The 18,876-nt window shown below is 44.8% G+C and overlaps 1 protein-coding gene across 1 annotated transcript; it reads right to left on the bottom strand.

The window, feature by feature from the left end:
• Positions 1 to 12,419: 12,419 nt before the first annotated feature.
• Positions 12,420 to 18,698, bottom strand: drd1a (dopamine receptor D1a). The gene is made up of 2 exons (XM_023842404.2): positions 17,720 to 18,698; positions 12,420 to 17,057 (listed from the first exon to the last, which is right to left on the bottom strand). The coding sequence occupies exon 2, from the start codon at positions 16,945 to 16,947 to the stop codon at positions 15,589 to 15,591; it is 1,359 nt and encodes a 452-aa protein (XP_023698172.1). The 5' UTR covers positions 16,948 to 17,057; positions 17,720 to 18,698; the 3' UTR covers positions 12,420 to 15,588.
• Positions 18,699 to 18,876: the final 178 nt, after the last annotated feature.

Genomic DNA, 18,876 nt, shown 5'->3' with positions numbered 1-18,876 from the left:
CACTCAGTCAGGAAACAAGCTACCCATGTTGGCACGGCCCTTGGGACTGGTTTCAAATTAATTCTTAAAATGCTGTATCAGTAAAGCTACAAATGTCACACAAATGTCACAGTGGCAAAGATGTCACTTCGAAGCCGTTATGATTCTTCAGAGCAGAAGGGGTTTGGATGGTACTATACACTATAGAAAAGCTGAAAGCGAAAGTGATGATAAAAAAAACAACAATAATAATAACTAATAATAATAATAAATAATAATAATAATAATAGTAATAAATGTTGTAAGCTGTTGGTCCAGCATGTGACGTGGGAGAGGCATCATGCCTGAAATCACAGAGGAGACGTCATTAATCTGGTGGATATTAAACAGGTACTGAAGTGGCCCTGATAGGGGGCGCTGTAGCCCCAGTGTCCAGCTGTACAGTTAGCGTTAGCTAGCTCTCAGGCATCCCTAGGCCCTCGCGGTAAACGTGCTCCTGATCGCAGCCGCGCTCTTTATTTCCTCCCCAGTGACGCGGCTGACATCCCAGAACAATGACACGCTCGGAGCCGGTTCCTCCCAGGTGTAAATGGGACGGCGCGTCCCCCCCCCCCCGCCCATGTATTTGCAGTTAGAAGCTGTATGGTAACAAACCTGAATAGACAGGGGCGCCTGCAATTAGCTGCCTGCTCTGACGGTGGACAGGACAGGGGGACAGTATTAGGTACGATATTTCATTCGGCTGCAGTGTCACACTTATTATTAAGTGTTGTTTTTGGACCTTCATGGATAAATATCTGGCAGAATTCCCCAGCCATCCTTGCTTCCTTTCAGATGTAGGTTGGGTGGGATGGAGACAGCTGGGGCTTCCAGCTTCCGCTCTGGGCAGAGAAGCCCCAGTAATCTGCACTCTGTAATCAGCAAGCTACCAGGAGAACGTGGACCTGTCCCTGTGTGTGTGTGTGTGTGTCTGTGTGTGTGTGTGCGCGTGCCCATCTGTGTGTGTGTGTCTCTGTGTGCATGCCCATCTGTGTATGTGTGTTTATGTGTGTGTCTGTGTGTGTGCGTGTGCCCATCTATGTGTGTGTGTGCACGTGTACCCGTCTGTGTATTTGTGTGTGTGTGCATGCGTGTACCTATCTGTGTATGTGTGTTAGCGCGTGTGCCTGTGTGTGTACCCGTCTGTGTCTGTGTGTGTCTGTATGTGTCTGTGTATGTTTCTATGGGCAAAACTCTAATCCCAACAATGACGACCTTAACGCCTACCCATCCATAATCTTAACTATAAGTGACCAAACAAAATATGAGACTTTTGGATTTTTTACTTTTTTGATTGTATTGTTGGTGGGGGGCCCAGGGAGCTCAAGGACCCGCAGATGTGCTGAGTCTGGGTTTGAGAAGGCTCTCTTTTGATTACAGGCACACAGGCTTCACCCACGAGCCTAACACTGCCCCCCGCAATGATGGTGAGGAAAACATTGTGGAGAACATGAACTGAAATACTTGGTTTAGGACTGTAGGAGGACGCGGCGAACCTGCTTATTTTACCATACCATTGATACTACTGATCTATAGCACTATAGCACTGGTGAGGCCATCCCCGGGCGCAGTGTGGGGAACACGGTCTGAGATCAGCAGCAGGAAGATGGATGGATGGATCTTTTGAGTATAATTCCTGTCATGCCACACCTCGGCTCCTGCTCTCCCTCATGCAGCAGCGACACTACAGGAAGCCGACTTGACACACACCTGTTCTCTGTCTCTAACATACCAGATAATCTGGCTAAGACTCCAGCACGTATCAGCAGGACATCAGCCACTCAGAGAGCTGAGCAGCTTCAAAGGATGAGGAGGGTGGCAGGGAGACAGGACTGTATCTTACAGTTACAGGGCAGGGAGACGGGAGACAGAACTGTCTTACGGTTACAGGGCAGGGAGACGCGAGACAGAACTGTGTCTTACGGTTACAGGGCAAGGAGACAGGACTGTCTTACAGTTACAGGACACGGAGACGGGAGACAGAACTGTCTTACAGTTACAGGGCTGGGAGACGGGAGACAGAACTGTGTCTTACAGTTGCAGGGCAGGGAGACAGGAGACAGAATTGTGTCTTACGGTAACAGGGCAGGGAGACGGGAGACAGAACTGTCTTACAGTTACAGGACAGGGAGACGGGAGACAGGACTGTCTTACAGTTACAGGACAGGGAGACGGGAGACAGGACTGTCTTACAGTTACAGGACAGGGAGACGGGAGACAGGACTGTCTTACAGTTACAGGGCAGTACAACAAGAACTATAACAGGGAGTGGGGTTATCAAAGTATGTAACTTAGATATGTGTAGTTGCATGTTTTTAATGAGATGACAAATTGACAAAAAGGGTCAAATGAATTATTAAGTATATAAAAGGAACAATGGCAGCTTGATAAATGGACTACAAACAAACTGAGTCTTGTGTATATTATGCTAATAAAATAAATTTACAATGAATAATAATCACTGAATTGGGGGGGGGGGGGGGCAGCAAATGCAGCAGAGGACAGTAGGCGGGGGCTTACCCAGGAGAGGATGCTAATCCATCACTGGATTGCAACACATTTCAGGTGATTCAGAGATGCCAATTAGTGTAACTGTGGGAGGAAGCTTGTGGAATGCGTGCCGGCTCCACACACACAGAGCGGGAGGCGGGGGATTCGGACCCCAAACCCTGTAGGTGTGAGGGACAATGCCGCCCACTCAGGCACTCTGAGTATGTAGAGGGCAAAATGACACCAATCGCTGAATACAGAAATAAACATTAAAATAAAATGAGCAAACAAGCTTAAGGAAGGCAGACAATTTCCCTACGGGGATGCATCAAGGATGACTATTCTATTCTACGGAATTGAGCACAAACTGCAGCTGTGGAGGATGGGCAGACGCGAAGCATGGGGAGGGAGAGGATGACACTTCGGCGGGTATGAGGCTTAGAGGCAGAGGATGACACTTTGGCGGGTATGAGGCTTAGAGGGAGAGGATGACACTTCGGCGGGTATGAGGCTTAGAGGGAGAGGATGACACTTCGGCGGGTATGAGGCTTAGAGGCAGAGGATGACACTTCGGCGGGTATGAGGCTTAGAGGCAGAGGATGACACTTCGGCGGGTATGAGGCTTAGAGGGAGAGGATGACACTTCGGCGGGTATGAGGCTTAGAGGGAGAGGATGACACTTCGGTGGGTATGAGGCTTAGAGGGAGAGGATGACACTTTGGCGGGTATGAGGCTTAGAGGGAGAGGATGACACTTCGGCGGGTATGAGGCTTAGAGGGAGAGGATGACACTTCGGCGGGTATGAGGCTTAGAGGCAGAGGATGACACTTCGGCGGGTATGAGGCTTAGAGGCAGAGGATGACACTTCGGCGGGTATGAGGCTTAGAGGGAGAGGATGACACTTCGGCGGGTATGAGGCTTAGAGGGAGAGGATGACACTTCGGCGGGTATGAGGCTTAGAGGGAGAGGATGACACTTCGGCGGGTATGAGGCTTAGAGGCAGAGGATGACACTTCGGCGGGTATGAGGCTTAGAGGCAGAGGATGACACTTCGGCGGGTATGAGGCTTAGAGGGAGAGGATGACACTTCGGCGGGTATGAGGCTTAGAGGGAGAGGATGACACTTCGGCGGGTATGAGGCTTAGAGGGAGAGGATGACACTTCGGCGGGTATGAGGCTTAGAGGGAGAGGATGACACTTCGGCGGGTATGAGGCTGGGCATTACGGCTGTGGGATTAGCACAGACCGCCCCAAAGACTGAAAAGCTGAAGAAAACCCCTCGCCTCCACTCAGTGTCGTCATGCCGACGAGGGAGTATCTTCAGGGGTGACTACGGGAAATAGTTTATTCATAATTCTAATTCAATCCATCCATCCGTCTTCTGCCACTTATCCGGGGGCAGCAGTCTAAGCAGAGAAATCATTTTAATTATCACTTATATATAAATATAAACTTAATAAATCAATTTACAACTTTTCCAATGCTGTGCAAAAACCCTCCAACAACCAAGTGACCTCCAAGTAATTTAATCTCTCAGATGCTGCTTCTAAAAGTGACTGATAAGGAGGACTAGTATTCATTCGGAGAGAAACATTCAGACGGCTATTAACAACCACCAATAGCTCCCTTATGTTTATACTGGGGCCTGTGGAGGCAGATAAGAGCAATGGGCATTCTTCATCACCTCTGAGGTGCAGATCAATATAATCATGGGCCAGGAGCTGAATGAGCCCCCCCCCCCCGCCCCCCAGTCAGTTGGCGTCAAACAGCTCGCTCTGTCTCAGTCACAAACTTGGTCGCTTGACTCCTCTGCTACACCACCTGTACTCCACCCGGATTCCTCCAGTACTCAACCTGGACTCCTCTGATACACCACCTGAACTCAACCCGGACTCCTCCTGTACACCATCTGTACTCCACCCGGACGCCACCCGTAAACTACCTGTACTGCCTCTCTAAACAATAGCTGACTGCATCCCTCTCATTCCCTACGAGAATCTTGTGTTTTGACAGATTTATGAAACCGTTTCAGTGTTTGGTGTTCTGGTGTATATATGAACCTACAGTATCACGAGACCAAACCTTCACACAGGTCGTGTTCAGGCAAAAAACAAGAATTTACTGAGAACCAAGCATCATAAGGTAACATGCTATGTGACACACCACTCAAACCACTCAGTCAGAGGACAGAGACACGGTATGTTTTTACTTGGAGTATCATGAAAGGAGACGTGGGATAATGGGGTTAAGTTGGGGTTAGAATGTTAGAATGTGACATGACTGAGCTGCATTACTCTTCACAGTTTGCTGAAATGAGCCCAGCTTGTAACATTTTCTATGAATAGATGGAGCTGTCAGGTATTTTCAACTTAATTAAACTATGAATCAAGTAACCCTGCAATAACTCATTACTAAAATTTTATCGAGATTTAAAAACATTGTCTTTTCATTGGAAAAATTAGTTTTGATCTTCATCATCCCCCCCAGCCCCCCAGCCCCCCATCTCCCACAGCAGGACATGCAGAGGATCACGCATGCCGCCTGTATTTATTCAGTCCTGTGGCATTTCAGCAGACTGATGAACACGCAGAATACAACTGCTGTCTGCAGCTCTCCATCTCCCATCATTATTTAAACAAGCTGTAAATTGTCAGCTCTTAAGCATCATTTTATGAAACACAAACAAAAGCAGCAGCGTGAGATGGGCTGAGTCACGCTGATGCGGTTTTCACGCTCGCATTCCAGCAGCTAAGAAGCTCGCATCTCCTTATTCACCCAGTTAATTGACCCCATCCCAGTAGCATAGAAACAAAACATGCATTTCCGTTGCAGAGATACATGCATCTCAGCTACTTGTGTTACCGCATAACTTATTTATGGAAGCACTTGTTTGTGTTTACAGCTGGTCATTCAAAGAATAAACTTTGTTCTGGACAAACCACACAGTGTGCAGACCTGAGTCATGTGACGAGTCTGAGTTATGTGACGAGTCTGAGTTATGTGACGAGTCTGAGTCATGTGACGAGTCTGCCACAGACGAATGGGCGCTCAGCTCACGAAGCAACTGAAACACGGCGACAGCTTTACTGTCCTGAATGATACACGGGCAGCGCCATAAGACAGAAGACAAAGATTGTATTGGCCAATATATACAGGCAGAATCCATCCATCTTCTGTAACTGCTTGTCCTATTCAGGACCACGGCAGGTCTGGAGCCTTTCCTATAGGGAACAAAGCAGGGAACAACCCAGGATGGGGTGCCAACCCATCGCAGGGCACACTTACACGCCAATCACTCACACACACACACACACACACACACGGGCAATTTGGTAACTCCAGTCAGCCTCAGCATGTTTTCAGATTGGGGGGGGGGGCCAGAGTACCTGGTGGAAACCCCACAATGACACGGGGAGAACATGCAAACTCCAGACACATGGAGCCATGGCAGAGACTCGAACCCTGGTCCCAGAGGTGTGAGGCGAAAGTGCAAATCCCTGCACCACCGTGCATGAAAAAAATCAATGCAGTGTGAGAAGACAGATGTTGAGCGATGTAAGCATTTACAGGGGTGAATATTATGCAGTTCAATACACAAAGTGAATGGCTTGAATTACAGGAAGAAATATCTGTAACCACTGGTTACATGTATCATATTATAATGAGATAATCCACTATAACTGGCAACAAGTGCAATTGTATTTTTTAAATATCACATAATACTGCAGGTTTTTGAGTTCTCATCTAATTATTCACAGAATTTATGTTCATCTGCATAAAGCCATATATCACGCAGTGTGCAGTTACTCCATGATAACTGCCTGGTACAGGCCTTCAGTGTTTAACGCTGTACAGAAAGGGAAACCTGCCCCCCCCCGGGGTCATGATAACCCGGCCTGGGTACACAGCGCGAATGGCTCTCTTTGCCCAAGCCAGCGGGAGCGTCATGATAACCCGGTCTGCTCACTCAGGCTGCATCGGCTTGTTTAGATACACCCTCTCTCTCTCTCTCTGCCTTTTTCTCTCTCTCGTTCTCTTGTCATGGACTTGTTTGTCTGTGTATGGACAGTGTGATGATCCCTGTTCAGATTAAATACGTGGTCAAGCCAAAATTTTCTCCCTTTTGAATCTTCTTTTGTGGTGCGATCATTTAAAACTATATTAAGAAACTTAAGCGATAAATATGTAGCGCCACACTAATACTGGCTCCCAGTGCGTCTCTCCAAGGCTGCTTTTCTTTCTCTGTTAAACGTCCCTGCGTTATATTGCCATTCCCCATTTATCAGAAAAACCAAACAGATTTCTCCCGTGGTCTTACGTCGTCCGGAATGATCCGAAGCAGATCGTTGCCTGCATTGGTGAGACTCATACTCACAGCAGTGGCTGCATCCCCTCCCCCAGCGTCAGGGTGGGGGTCTGAAGTCGCTCAGACTTCAGCAGGAATGAAGACAGCCGCTCCACTGAAGCTGGACAATGAACACCCAGACACTAACAAGCTGTCTCCTTAAATTACAGCCACGGAGCAGGTCAGCCCCTCAGGATTACAGAGCACTTCCAAGGGGAGAAGGACCTGTAGCCCGTGTGTTTGCTTTAGAGCAATGAGAGAGCAATGCGAGATATTTTTGCATAAGTGTTATATTAATATACACGTCCCTGAAGCAAGCTGCGGGTGTAAAGACTGCTTCAAAACACAAGGTTCTACTGGCAGATCGCAGGCAGTGTAGCCAGTGCCGCAATTCTGGGGCCACATTCTTTTAAATGGAAACATTTCATTATGAGGCTCTCCATTTAGACCTGCAAAAAGTGGCCTCCATTTTGCAAAATGTGCCTGATTAGTGTGGCTGCCTGTTTACACTTAATTAGGTTCTATTACTGTCACGCTAACACTTCTGAGAACGTCCGGCCTTGTGTGAGATTCCTTTGCTTGTTCCCTCATACAGATTTCACACAACACAAATATTTATGTTCCTGAAATTGCTGTCCCCAGTGGAAATTATGAGCACTGCCAAAAAAAAAAAAAAAAAAAAAAAAAAAACTGAAAAAAATCAATTTCTGCATGAAAACAGAAAGGAGAGCTGCATGGTAAATAAGAGCAGGGACTAGGGAGACACTGACAAAGCCTTGCTGTTATTAAGCATGCTGAGGCTGGCTGTCACCCCTCTACTCCCCCTTTGTACTGTGCTCTCCCTGCTCCGGGTGCTGGGAAGCCATGCCGTCTGTTCGGCATCCTCCTGGATCCTCTGGAATAGTGATGATGCCGCCCCACAGACATGCTGTGGCAGATGCGACCCCCTCGCCGCCCCGTCCCGAGGCCCGCAGGTGTCCAGCACGCTTGGCAGACAGCAGACGTCCACCAGAATCAGGCTTTCCCACGGGCTAATGACACAACCACACTTCCTGTTTGGCTCGTTCCGTGCCCACCGTCCCTATTGTTCTGTGGCACTGTTTCCTAAACCAGCCCTCGCAGATACTCAATGTTTTGCTCCCTCCGAGCTCCCTACTGGGTTCTGGGAAGGAGCAAAAATGTGGATCGTCTGTGGGTCCCTGAGGGCCGGCCTGGGAAACCCTGCTCTCTGGAGATACCCCTACATTTAAATGATGTCCCTGACCTTGGGGAGTCCCCTGGAGTCCCCTCCCCATCCACACCATGATGCCCCCCCTGTCAGGCAGCATAAAGCTCTCCAGTGTCACAGGCTTCCTTTTGTGGTGCAATTTTGCATGAAAAAACATGAACAAATGACTTTGAAATGTCCTCAATACATTGTGCTCATCTGAAGACACCGGAACTGGCAGAAATGATCAGGCCTGAAGTTCTGATTTGTCTCTTACTGCTGTGAGTGATGGATGATCTCAGGATCTAAGATGACTACCCAACAGGTTTTTAGTCTCATAATTTCATCTCAGAATTCTGCACCAGGCAACATGAATTCATGGGCAATTGGATTATTTTCAACGCAGGAATATGGGGAGGCTTTAATATGATCATAGATGCTTCAGGTATGTGATATAATTGAAAGACGGCAGGAGAAGCAGACCAAGGTGCCTCTGACAGATACAGAATCACGCCACAGATCACAGAATCAAACACAGACCAGGCCTCCCCTCGCATCAGATTTCACAACCAAGATGCCATTTATAATTTTAAGCAATGTTCATGGCACTTAGCAATTAGCAAAAAATGCTTTACTAATTATTTGTGTTGAAAACTGCCTTCCAACACCCATATAGGTATGAAATTCTCATACCACCTTTGAGTTCCCACATCATCATCATGGCAGATACCCTTGGGATCAATAAAGTTTATCTTATTTTATCAGGATGAACTAGACCCCTCATCCGCCTGAGCTGACGTCTCACCTCCTGATCTATCAGAAATGTGGGATTTTAACTCTGACTTGCAGTTTCCTGTGGAAGAATGCAGAGGCTGCGAGTGCAGTGCTGTGCGAGTGCAGTGCTGCGCGAGTGCAGTGCTGCGCGAGTGCAGTGCTGTAGCAGTCAGGATGCAGCCAGGTGTGGGCAGCTGTGCTGTATGTTACAGAAACAACTGTGTTGGGCGGTGGGCAGGTCGGGCCTCGACATTTTATGGGGAGGGCGAAGTAAATACTGTGCTACAGGCTTTAGGTGACAGTGTGCAAGAAGATCACTATTGTCAAGACATAAAAAGAAAAAGTAAATGTGAAACTGGGGAAATGCAACAACGCTTTTCAGTGAGGCATATATCCATCCATCCATCCATCCATCCATGGTCTGGGAAGCACTGAGGGTCCTGTTACACATACATGATACTTTTTAAATTTCAGACGACACAATATAACCATAAGAATTGTACAGACAAAATTAGATCTTGAGAGATTGTCAATGATGGATTGGCATCGCATCCAGATTGTGGTCTGGCTCGCATCTCCTGCTTCCTGCAATAGGCTTCTAGTAACTGGGAGCCTGTTGAGACCGATTAAATGAGATTCCCTTTGTTTTGTTCAGCATGATGATTGCGTGCTCTGCGTTTTGATACTTTCAGATTCAAAGACGCAGACCTCTCAAGCTGTCACATTAAGGCAAATAAATGTTGCCGATCATGACCACAGTTAAATGCAGACGATCGGGAGAAATCATTTCCTCAATGAGGACATTGTGTCCCAAATGGCATTTCTATGAATGTAAATTAAAATATTAGGGTGTTGCTCATTGTATATGAAATATCTTTGCCTTCAGCTTCAGATGTGCAAAATGCCTGCAAACAGGATCTTCGTTTTGCTCTTTTGGTGACTTGTGTCAATATGTTTTCTTCCCTTTTGTCATCTTATTGAGCTTAAAGACATGGTGCCACCTTTGGTTACAATTGTAACTAAAAGTATGTTAAACAAGTTGGGTGTTGAACCTATGCTGGGTCTTGAACCTATGCTATTCTGCGGTGCAAGATGTGAAGGTAGCAGCATTTAGCATGGTCCCAATGGCTGCAAACTCCCTGCACTGACTGTGGGTGCTGGCTTTGTATCCTACTGCCCTTTCAATCAGCCTGGATTTAACAGTTCGTTGAATGAATCTGCAAATGACACTTATGAGAAACCAGGCCATTAACTGAAGCCCCATTTTGATTTACAGCCATGTGTCAATCTTATTGCATCGAGCAAATTAGTAATTTAAGGGCTGATTAATCTCCATGTAGTTTGATGCCACGCGAATCTGTATACTGGCTTCATATATAATCAAATGCATATTGTTTTTTGCACTGCTTATTTGCTATATCTTTAACGGCATACAATGATGTAATCAACAATCAAGCCACTAAACAAACCAAATCAGTCCTCTTAAATATCATTTTGCTCAAGAGAGCTGACCTGAGTGTGACCCTCATGATTGGCTTAATGATGCTCATCAGCACCTTTGTCCGAGCAAATAAAGCAGGCTCTCATTTCAGGACGCGCCCCCCCCCCCTCCCCCCCCCATGGGGCCTGTGGCCAGTCACTGAAACACCGACGCCTCTGAGAGGGAGAGTCCAATTACAGCATCCCCCCCCCCCTCCCCACCGGGAGGCAGCCTCCTGCTACTGTATTGTGACTATTTTTAGTCTTTTGCTCGCATTCAGCTAAAAACAGAATTTGTGGGACAAAAAAAGTATATTTAAATGGAAAAGCTGAGCATGTCTTTAACACACTCCTACAGTACACGTCCAAAAAAAGGGCATCTCCACTGTTTGTGACTCTTTGTCTAGAACCTTTAACACAGAACAAAATAATTTTTTCATATATTTGTTTATGGCTGCATGTTTATTAGGTTTTGATACATTACAGAATAATATAAAGGATAGAACACAGTAAGTCTGAAGTGCTGCTTGATCCAGCAGCAAGTGGGCAGCACAGTGACTGGGCTGCATATAAACACTAAAGAGGCCTTTTATAGATTATTGGACGTTTATGAGATGGCATGATATCCGCTCTCATCCATTTTCATTTATCTCTGCCATTAATACATTTGTATTCCATTTCAGGACGTCTCTGTCCTGCTTAAATGTGACTCTATAAATCTGTTTGCTCATCACACAAATACCGTATCTGGGCACGGGGCCAAACAGGTGCACTGTAATAATAGAAAACTGCATCTTCTACAGTAAACCCACATCACTGTGTACAGATGGTTAAAACAGGGGGCCTGCTGTGAAGCCCTGTGAGGATCAGAAGCTCTTCAGGGTCAAAAACAGGAGTAAAATGCTGTGATTTTGTTTTTGCAGCAATCCTGCCACATCCCCCACTGCACATCCCCCACTGCACATCCCCCACTGCACGTTTCTGTCTTGAAAGCACTGAAGACGTCGCTGACACTCTATCACAGGAGCACGGCTTTGAGATGAGCACACAGGTGTTTCAGGAGATCCAGGAACATCCTGCAAGCGTCCCTGCAGGCACAGGGCTATCTGAGGTCAGTCCTTAATCTGCACTTTGAGTAATATTCACTAACAATTTACATTAAGTGCACCTTCATCATGCATTCATAAGACATTAATAAGCAGTATACATTAACATGATGTTAAGCATCGCATTCATAACACTTTCAATGAACAAGACATGACAGCTGTAACATACATTAATAAGAAACAATTACATAATAATCATATAACGCTTGTTATTAATGTACAGCTGGTGAGAGTTTCACCTTTCGTTAATGAGGAAACACACAGTAACCGCGATGCTCCGGACCTCCAGGTCGGCATGGAGCAGCGTCCCCAGTCCTGCACTGTCTGAGTGAGCTGATGGGGCCACTGCAGGTCTGCAGCCTCCCACAGGAGACTTCAGGCCAGATGAATAGAGAGAACGGCAAGTAACAGCCACCTTCATGGTGCCCCCCCCCCCCCACTGAATAAATAACACTGGATCATTTTCCAACATTTCCCCAAACAGGTACTTATACGTTTCATTCCAAAATGATTATTTTCTATATGAGTATTTTCAATGTCCCCGGATGATGAGGTTCCTTGTCATTTCTTTGTGTAACTGTGCATAGTCATTGTTACCCAGAATGCAATGCAGATGCCTTCAGAGCACAGGATCCATGTGTGGCAGCACGCGTGTCACCTCGGGCAGTCCGTGATGTGTTTGGGAATTCCCTGGGTCAGGCGATGACAAAATATTAACCAGTCTGAGAACAGTTATGTCGGTTATAATTATATCAAACTTTAAAAGGGAACCACTTTACAATAAGGCTAGTAATGGTAGTAACTCATTAATAAAACGAAAACTGTGTTACAGCTTGTTTATAATTGTTTATTAATGATTTACAAAGTGTTACAACCTAATTAATAACCAGATTATAAACCATTCATAAACCCTTCATAGGGGTAGTCTTATTGAGGAGCTGAACCCATATGCTGAAAAATGATTTTTGCCACAATAGTAACAGAAGAACCATGGATGCAATTAGGAAAAATCTGGATGGTTTTATTACACAAACAGGGCACAATTCTACACCTTTAGATTAGATATTGTTACAGTTCAAATAACATCTGTCCCAGTTGGCTTTTCTGTGCCCTTTATTGCAAACAGGGCTGTAAACAAACCCACAATTAAGAAACACCAAGTCCTGCACACTGTGTTTATTTAAGGAGGACCAGACACTAACCACTTGTCTGCACATCTACACTTTATACGTAAATAACAGCAGTAATTAAATGATACTTTGGAAGTTGAGGTCATACAAGATGCCCGACCTACGACGTGTTACATTTCTAAAGTACAGCTGTAGCAATTATAACCCTAGAAGGTGTAAAACAGGCATTGCAGAATCTAGCCTTAATATGCCACAGAAGATAGTCCCCTGTAGTCCAGAATGGCGACAATGTTACTGGAAATCATAATTAATTTGCCTTCCCTGAAAACTCCAGGCATGGACGCCCCAGAGAACAGCAGAGCAGACAGAATACTTTATCAGAAGTACAGTAACTATCATGATGACGCTTGTTTCAGAATCAAGAGTCGCAAAAACTGTAGCCTTGGTCTCGAAAAAAAGGGCAAGAAAGCGAGACTGAAGAAGCTGAAGCGTCGACAGCGCTAATGAACTCCTAGACAGCCTAGAAAGATGAATTCTCAGAAAGTTTGATATTTTAAGGAGTACAATCAATTTATCTGAAAGTAATAAATACATGGAATATGTGCCTTTTTGAATCCATGTTCTTCCCCATATGAACAAGTATTGGATTATTTTTCCCAGTATATTATTAATATGAAAAAAGTGAAACGATACACAATAATGCACTAGGACAGTCTGGTTACCTTCTGCAAACAATCCCGGCATCCTGTAGTTGTGGTAACCTTTCATGGTTTGATGAATGTTCTTTTGCATACACATGCTTCTGTTTCTGACAACAAGGGACCTCATAAGCCTTATACAAGTTAAGACAATGCAGAGAAGCTCTGATATTTAGGTCTCTTCCTCACACCTGTATCATAACTTAGGTTGATATTTCTGAGTTAAAATTTGCAGTGGGCAAAATAAGAAAGACCACACAACGTGTTAATATAAGGGATCTGAAGAGGAGAAGGGCCACGCTTTGCCTTCAGAAGGGCCTCCCTCCTTCAGGAAAGTGCCAATCCCAGGACAGTATCGGGATTCCCACAGAACAGCCGCCCACGCCAGTAGGCTTTGTGGGCAGGGAGTATCCTTCAGCTGAGCACAAAGGAAAACCCGTTCAGATGCTAGAAATGTGAAAAATTACTCAGACCACATTAGTGGTTCAGGGGTCCACATATGTGCTCTGTGCCCCAGATTAAATGTCTTGGTCCTCTGGCCTTGGAAACAGGAAGCTCACAGCTTTGTGAAGCTCCTGACATGCAGATTTCATAGAGACGAGGTCACAGAGGTGCTGATGCCTTTGTGTGGTGACTTTCCATGTCGTACTTTTATGGTGTTCAGTCTGTCATTTTAAGTATCTGTCTCTCGCTGTCGGCGAGTTTCGACTCATTTTCAGACGGTTCACCAGGCCATCGCTAATAATTAAGGAGTTTCTGTGACAGAGCAACCTGCGGTTTGGAGTCTGACTCTTTGGGTCTCTGTTAGCCGCCTTGTGTTGCTTTGGAAACTCACATCAGATCGTTTGACCTCTTTTGGAACCGGCACACATGCTGCTAATTGGCACTCGGCCTAATGAGACTGACCTTTGACGCTGTGTCTGTAATGGCGATTTCATTAAAGCTCTCTTTCATCTGGTGCTTTCTTTATTTGACTGCTAATTCTATAATATCACATATAACATCCCAAATTCACAGTGTTGGGGGGAGGGGGGGGGCGTAACATTTATAGATTCTCAGTATTCCCCCTGACACCCAGATCCATAAATAAGAATATTTAAGTCACATTTTTCTTCTCTTAAAAATGCCTTTACGTGGAAGGAAGGGTCTGGAACTTCTAAACGCTTCCATGTCATCACCTTTGTAGTAACATGGGACATGGGGGGCTCTTGTGCTACACACTGCATTGGCTAAATCACAGAGCACATCCACCCTAAGCCATTGTGGGTCCCCACATTAAAGCACTATAAAGCTTCAGTGGTGAAAGATATGAAAAAGCAATCATTTAAAAATGAAGTCAGCATCATTCTATATGATTGCCTCGTGTTTATGTCACACATACAGTAATTATTCATTTCGGAGATTTATTCCTCGTCACAGTACTGATACTGAACATGTGACCAAATGACATCAGGATTTCTGGTAGAAAGCCTATCAAAACGTCATATCCACAAAGCTGTTCAGTCCCCTTTTTCATTTAATTATCTGTTTAGGGTATGTGTATCTCTTTATGGAATATTTCTTAAAGGTTTTAAGGAGATTCTCATTTTCAGCATGCAAGCCAGGTCACAAACAAAAATGTAATTTAATCATAAATAAATTGTTTCAATGTATTGCCACAGTTCCACAAGGCCGAATCCTGGGTCAAATGTGCTGATTTATGACCTCGTTAAAAGTATATTTTACAAAGAGCTGCATGGCTTTGAAAAAAACTGCAATAATTGAAACATCTGTAACAGTGACTTTATGCCCAAATAACTGGCAAATAATTTAAACAGAATTCTGAAGTATATAAATAAAGCAAATAACCATAGTGCACAGAAACATTACAAATCATCCAGCCTTAAGGCTGGTATATTAGCATGAAAAGTGAACTGTAGAATATATATCAGCATAAAGTATTAATTTCCCTACAACAGCTTAAGTAATTTGCTACATTGTTATAAAGTTACCCAATAATAAATGGGTTATAAATGTTTTAGAAATGTAACTTTAAACATGCACTGTTATTTTTCAAGTTACATTTGACTTTGTCACTTATTCAAATAGATACACTAAATATTAATGCATTTATTTGAAGTTATTCAAAGTGTTTTGCAGATACAGGATAAAGTGCTTTTCATAACATTCTACATTTCATAGTTTGCAATACAACATGGAGTTTAAGGTCTTTGATGAGGATCAGTTATTTTTTCTGGTAAATTGAACTCCCTCTCAAACCACACGTACATTAACTGATTTTAGTCCCTTCATTTAGCATTTTTTCAGATAAGGTTGTGTTTCTTACTTGACACAACCTTCCTTATGTAGTCTGCTGTCCATTCTGAGTTATGGGGTTAATCTTTTCCAAAGAAACTTCAGCTTCACTATCCAAGTTGCCCGACACGGCTGGGGACAGTTTCTGCAGAGCTCTGACGGCAAACTCGTCGGTCTTCCTCGGCGGCTCCTCGTCCTGACAGAGGATGCTGTGAGGAATCACATACATGACGCTGCCCGCTTTGGGAACGTACCCCTTGGGCTGATAGTGATAAGACGACCCAGGGCCTTCATTATTGTTGATGCTCACGATCTCTATGGCACTGCTGACGGGACAGAGTCTATGGCAGCTCAGCAGGACAGAGAACGCTTTGCGGAAGTCCGCGTTGAAGGCATATATGATGGGGTTCAGGGACGAGTTGGCCCAGCCAAACCAGACGAAGACGTCGAAGGTTGTGGAGCTGATGCAGGGAAGGTCCGCTCTTACGCTGGGCAGGTGCTGATCACAGAAGGGCACCATACAGTTTAGGATGAAAAAGGGCAACCAGCAGCATACGAACACCCCCATTATCACCGACAAGGTCTTCAGCACTTTGGTTTCTCTTTTGAAGGACATCTTAAAGGAGCTCTCCGGCTCCACATTGGAGCTGTCCCCCATGCTGTTGTGCCGCTTCTTGGCACACTCCGCTGCTCTTTCCAGGGCTGAGATCCTCCTGATCTGCTTCTGGGCGATTCTGTATATCCGGGTGTAGGTGACTATCATGATGGCGACAGGAATGTAGAAGCTGATGAGAGAGGATGAAATGGCGTACGTCCTGTTCAGGCTGGAGTCACAGTTGTCTGTGAAAAGAGCCCCGTAGGAATAGTTGAGCTCTGAATAGCTGCCGGCTGGAGCCTTGTGCCAATTCAGCTGGACAGGAATGAAGGAGATGAGGACTGACAGGGTCCAAGCAACACTGATCATCACATAAGCTACCCTAGGCGTCATCTTTCGCTCATAGCGGAACGGGCTGGATATCGCCCAATACCTATCGACACTGATGATGCACAAGTTCAATATAGAGGCAGTGGAGCACATGATGTCGAACGCGACCCAGATATTGCAGAAGGAACCAAATGGCCAAAAGCCTGCTATTTCACTGATGGCTTTCCAAGGCATAACGAGAATGGCCACCAGCAGGTCCGAGACGGCCAGCGAGATGACGAAAAAGTTGGTGACTTTGGAGCGGAGGTGGCGGAACTTGGTGACAGCTGCGCAGACTAAGGTGTTGCCCAACAGCGTGGACAGTATGAGCAGAGCCAGGAAGCATCCAGTCAGAACACGAGCTGGGGAGTCTCTCTCTGCCGCACCACCGTCAAGGACCGTCGTGTGGTTACTATCCATCCTTTCACGTCTTGGCAGCATGAATCACCTCATATTTTCACCCAGGATTTCTGAACACAGTCTAATTATAAGGAGGATGATTACGGAGGGTTAGGCAACAGACTGGACTGCAAGCCACGGGGACTATCATCCTTAGTAGCAAAAGAAGAAAACGAAAAAAAATTAAATTAATTATTTTAATAATTATTTTAATTCCAATACACCACATACTCCAAATAGAAGGTTGTGTGTTTTTTTTCTCCATATAATGACGACATCGGGGCTGCGTTTCCCGATCCGCCGCTTCTAATGACCATCAAGCAGGGGCCTCTACCACCGCTCGATATCCATTTCAGCTTTTGCAAAACACACATATTTCAGCTTTACGTCTTTGGCCCGCAAAACAAGTTTAGATACCGTGTAATCCAAGCTAGTTTTTAACCTTAAAATTCAAATAAATGTCATATAGACCTAAACTTAACATTTTTTAATGACACATTGCTCGTTGTTTTTACCTGCATCGAAGCAGGTCAGTATTTACATTATCTTTCCGGTAATTTGGAATAAGTTGGTTAATTAAAAACACTGACAGGATGACTTATAGGTCAACCCGGACACGTTCACTCATTACGGTGTTTACTTGCTGATTTACACGCGTAAACTAAACGCATATAGGCTACCTCGACATAAAGATTGACATTGTAGATTTCTTAATAAATATTAGCGATTAAATTGTGGATCGGCGATATTTTTATAAAAAGGCAAAGTCAAACCCATTCTCAGACACCAATTCACAAAGCAGTTTCATACATACCTGTCAGCTTTTGAAACACGGAGGAAAACGGCCAATTAGTCCTCTCAGAATTATAGTATTCCTGGGGGAGGGATGACTGCCCCTTTCTGTTCTTAAAATGATTTAGCCTTCATTCTTCATTTGTTATTTTCTCTTCATTAATTCCGAAAAAGCATACCGGCATAAGTCTTAGAAAGACCGATCATCCCGCATGCAAACTCATTATTTATATATATTTTAAATCACTTCTAAGCAGGATCGTTTTGTCCTCAAAGTTATATGCGACCCCATTTGCGGAGAAGGAATCCGACTCTTCGGTGTGAAAAGGGAGGCGGAGTGCCCGGATCGCTTTCCCTCGGGGTCGGGTTTTATTTTAAGCAGCAGACTCCGATATGATTTCTGCTAGAATTAATTAAATCAAGAAGACAGCATTAGTCCAACGTGGTGCGCCCCAGTGCCCCGCATGCGCCCGAAGCGGTCTTCCCCGACACCCAGCATCTGAGCTGCACAGTGACGGACTCCAGAGAGGCACCGTGGGGATAACTATTAAACGAGCCGCTATTCTTCCATCGTCAGATGCGGTCTTTCCCGTTGTCTTTTCCTGAGCACATATGAGCTGCACTCGTCTGAACTGATCCTTTCGTATACTGACGGGCACAAAAAGTAAAACGATTTGTTTTTCTCGGAGAAGTAAAATTTCCACACATGCATGTCCTCAACAGGTAAGGAAAGACACCAGAACATTACTGCAAATACTTTAAAGTGTTTTACACTGTGCAGTTACGTTTGTTAATTTAGCCAAATGTCAAGTGATTACATTTCGATGAAAATCACACGCCTCTCCTGTTGGACAACGACCCATAATTTAAGCTTAGAAGAGGATGTGCATTATTTTTTACAGCTCTAGTGAAATCCTACATTGGCCCCGAAATTATTTACATAGTGGGTCAATGAGGCCACCTAACGGTGAAAGTGCTAATTATTCAACAATAATACGTTTCAAATTTCTTCGCGTATACAGACATGCAGCTATTTTAATATTATTTAATAATATTTTTAAAATATAATTTCTATTAAGTCATGGGTTTAAATGACGATAGGCCTACTGCTCCACAAAGTATTTAAGAAATTTGGTTAAAAAACAAAACCAAAAACTTTGCATCTATACAGAGCAATAA

Source organism: Paramormyrops kingsleyae, chromosome 10 (genome assembly GCF_048594095.1).
Source record: "Paramormyrops kingsleyae isolate MSU_618 chromosome 10, PKINGS_0.4, whole genome shotgun sequence".
Lineage (NCBI taxonomy): Eukaryota > Metazoa > Chordata > Actinopteri > Osteoglossiformes > Mormyridae > Paramormyrops > Paramormyrops kingsleyae.
This window is presented reverse-complemented; position numbering and strand designations above follow the sequence as displayed.

Coding starts and splice junctions, on each gene's coding strand:
- drd1a (XM_023842404.2), bottom strand. CDS start 16,947: ATGCTGCCAAGACGTGAAAGGATGGATAGTAACCACACGACGGTCCTT.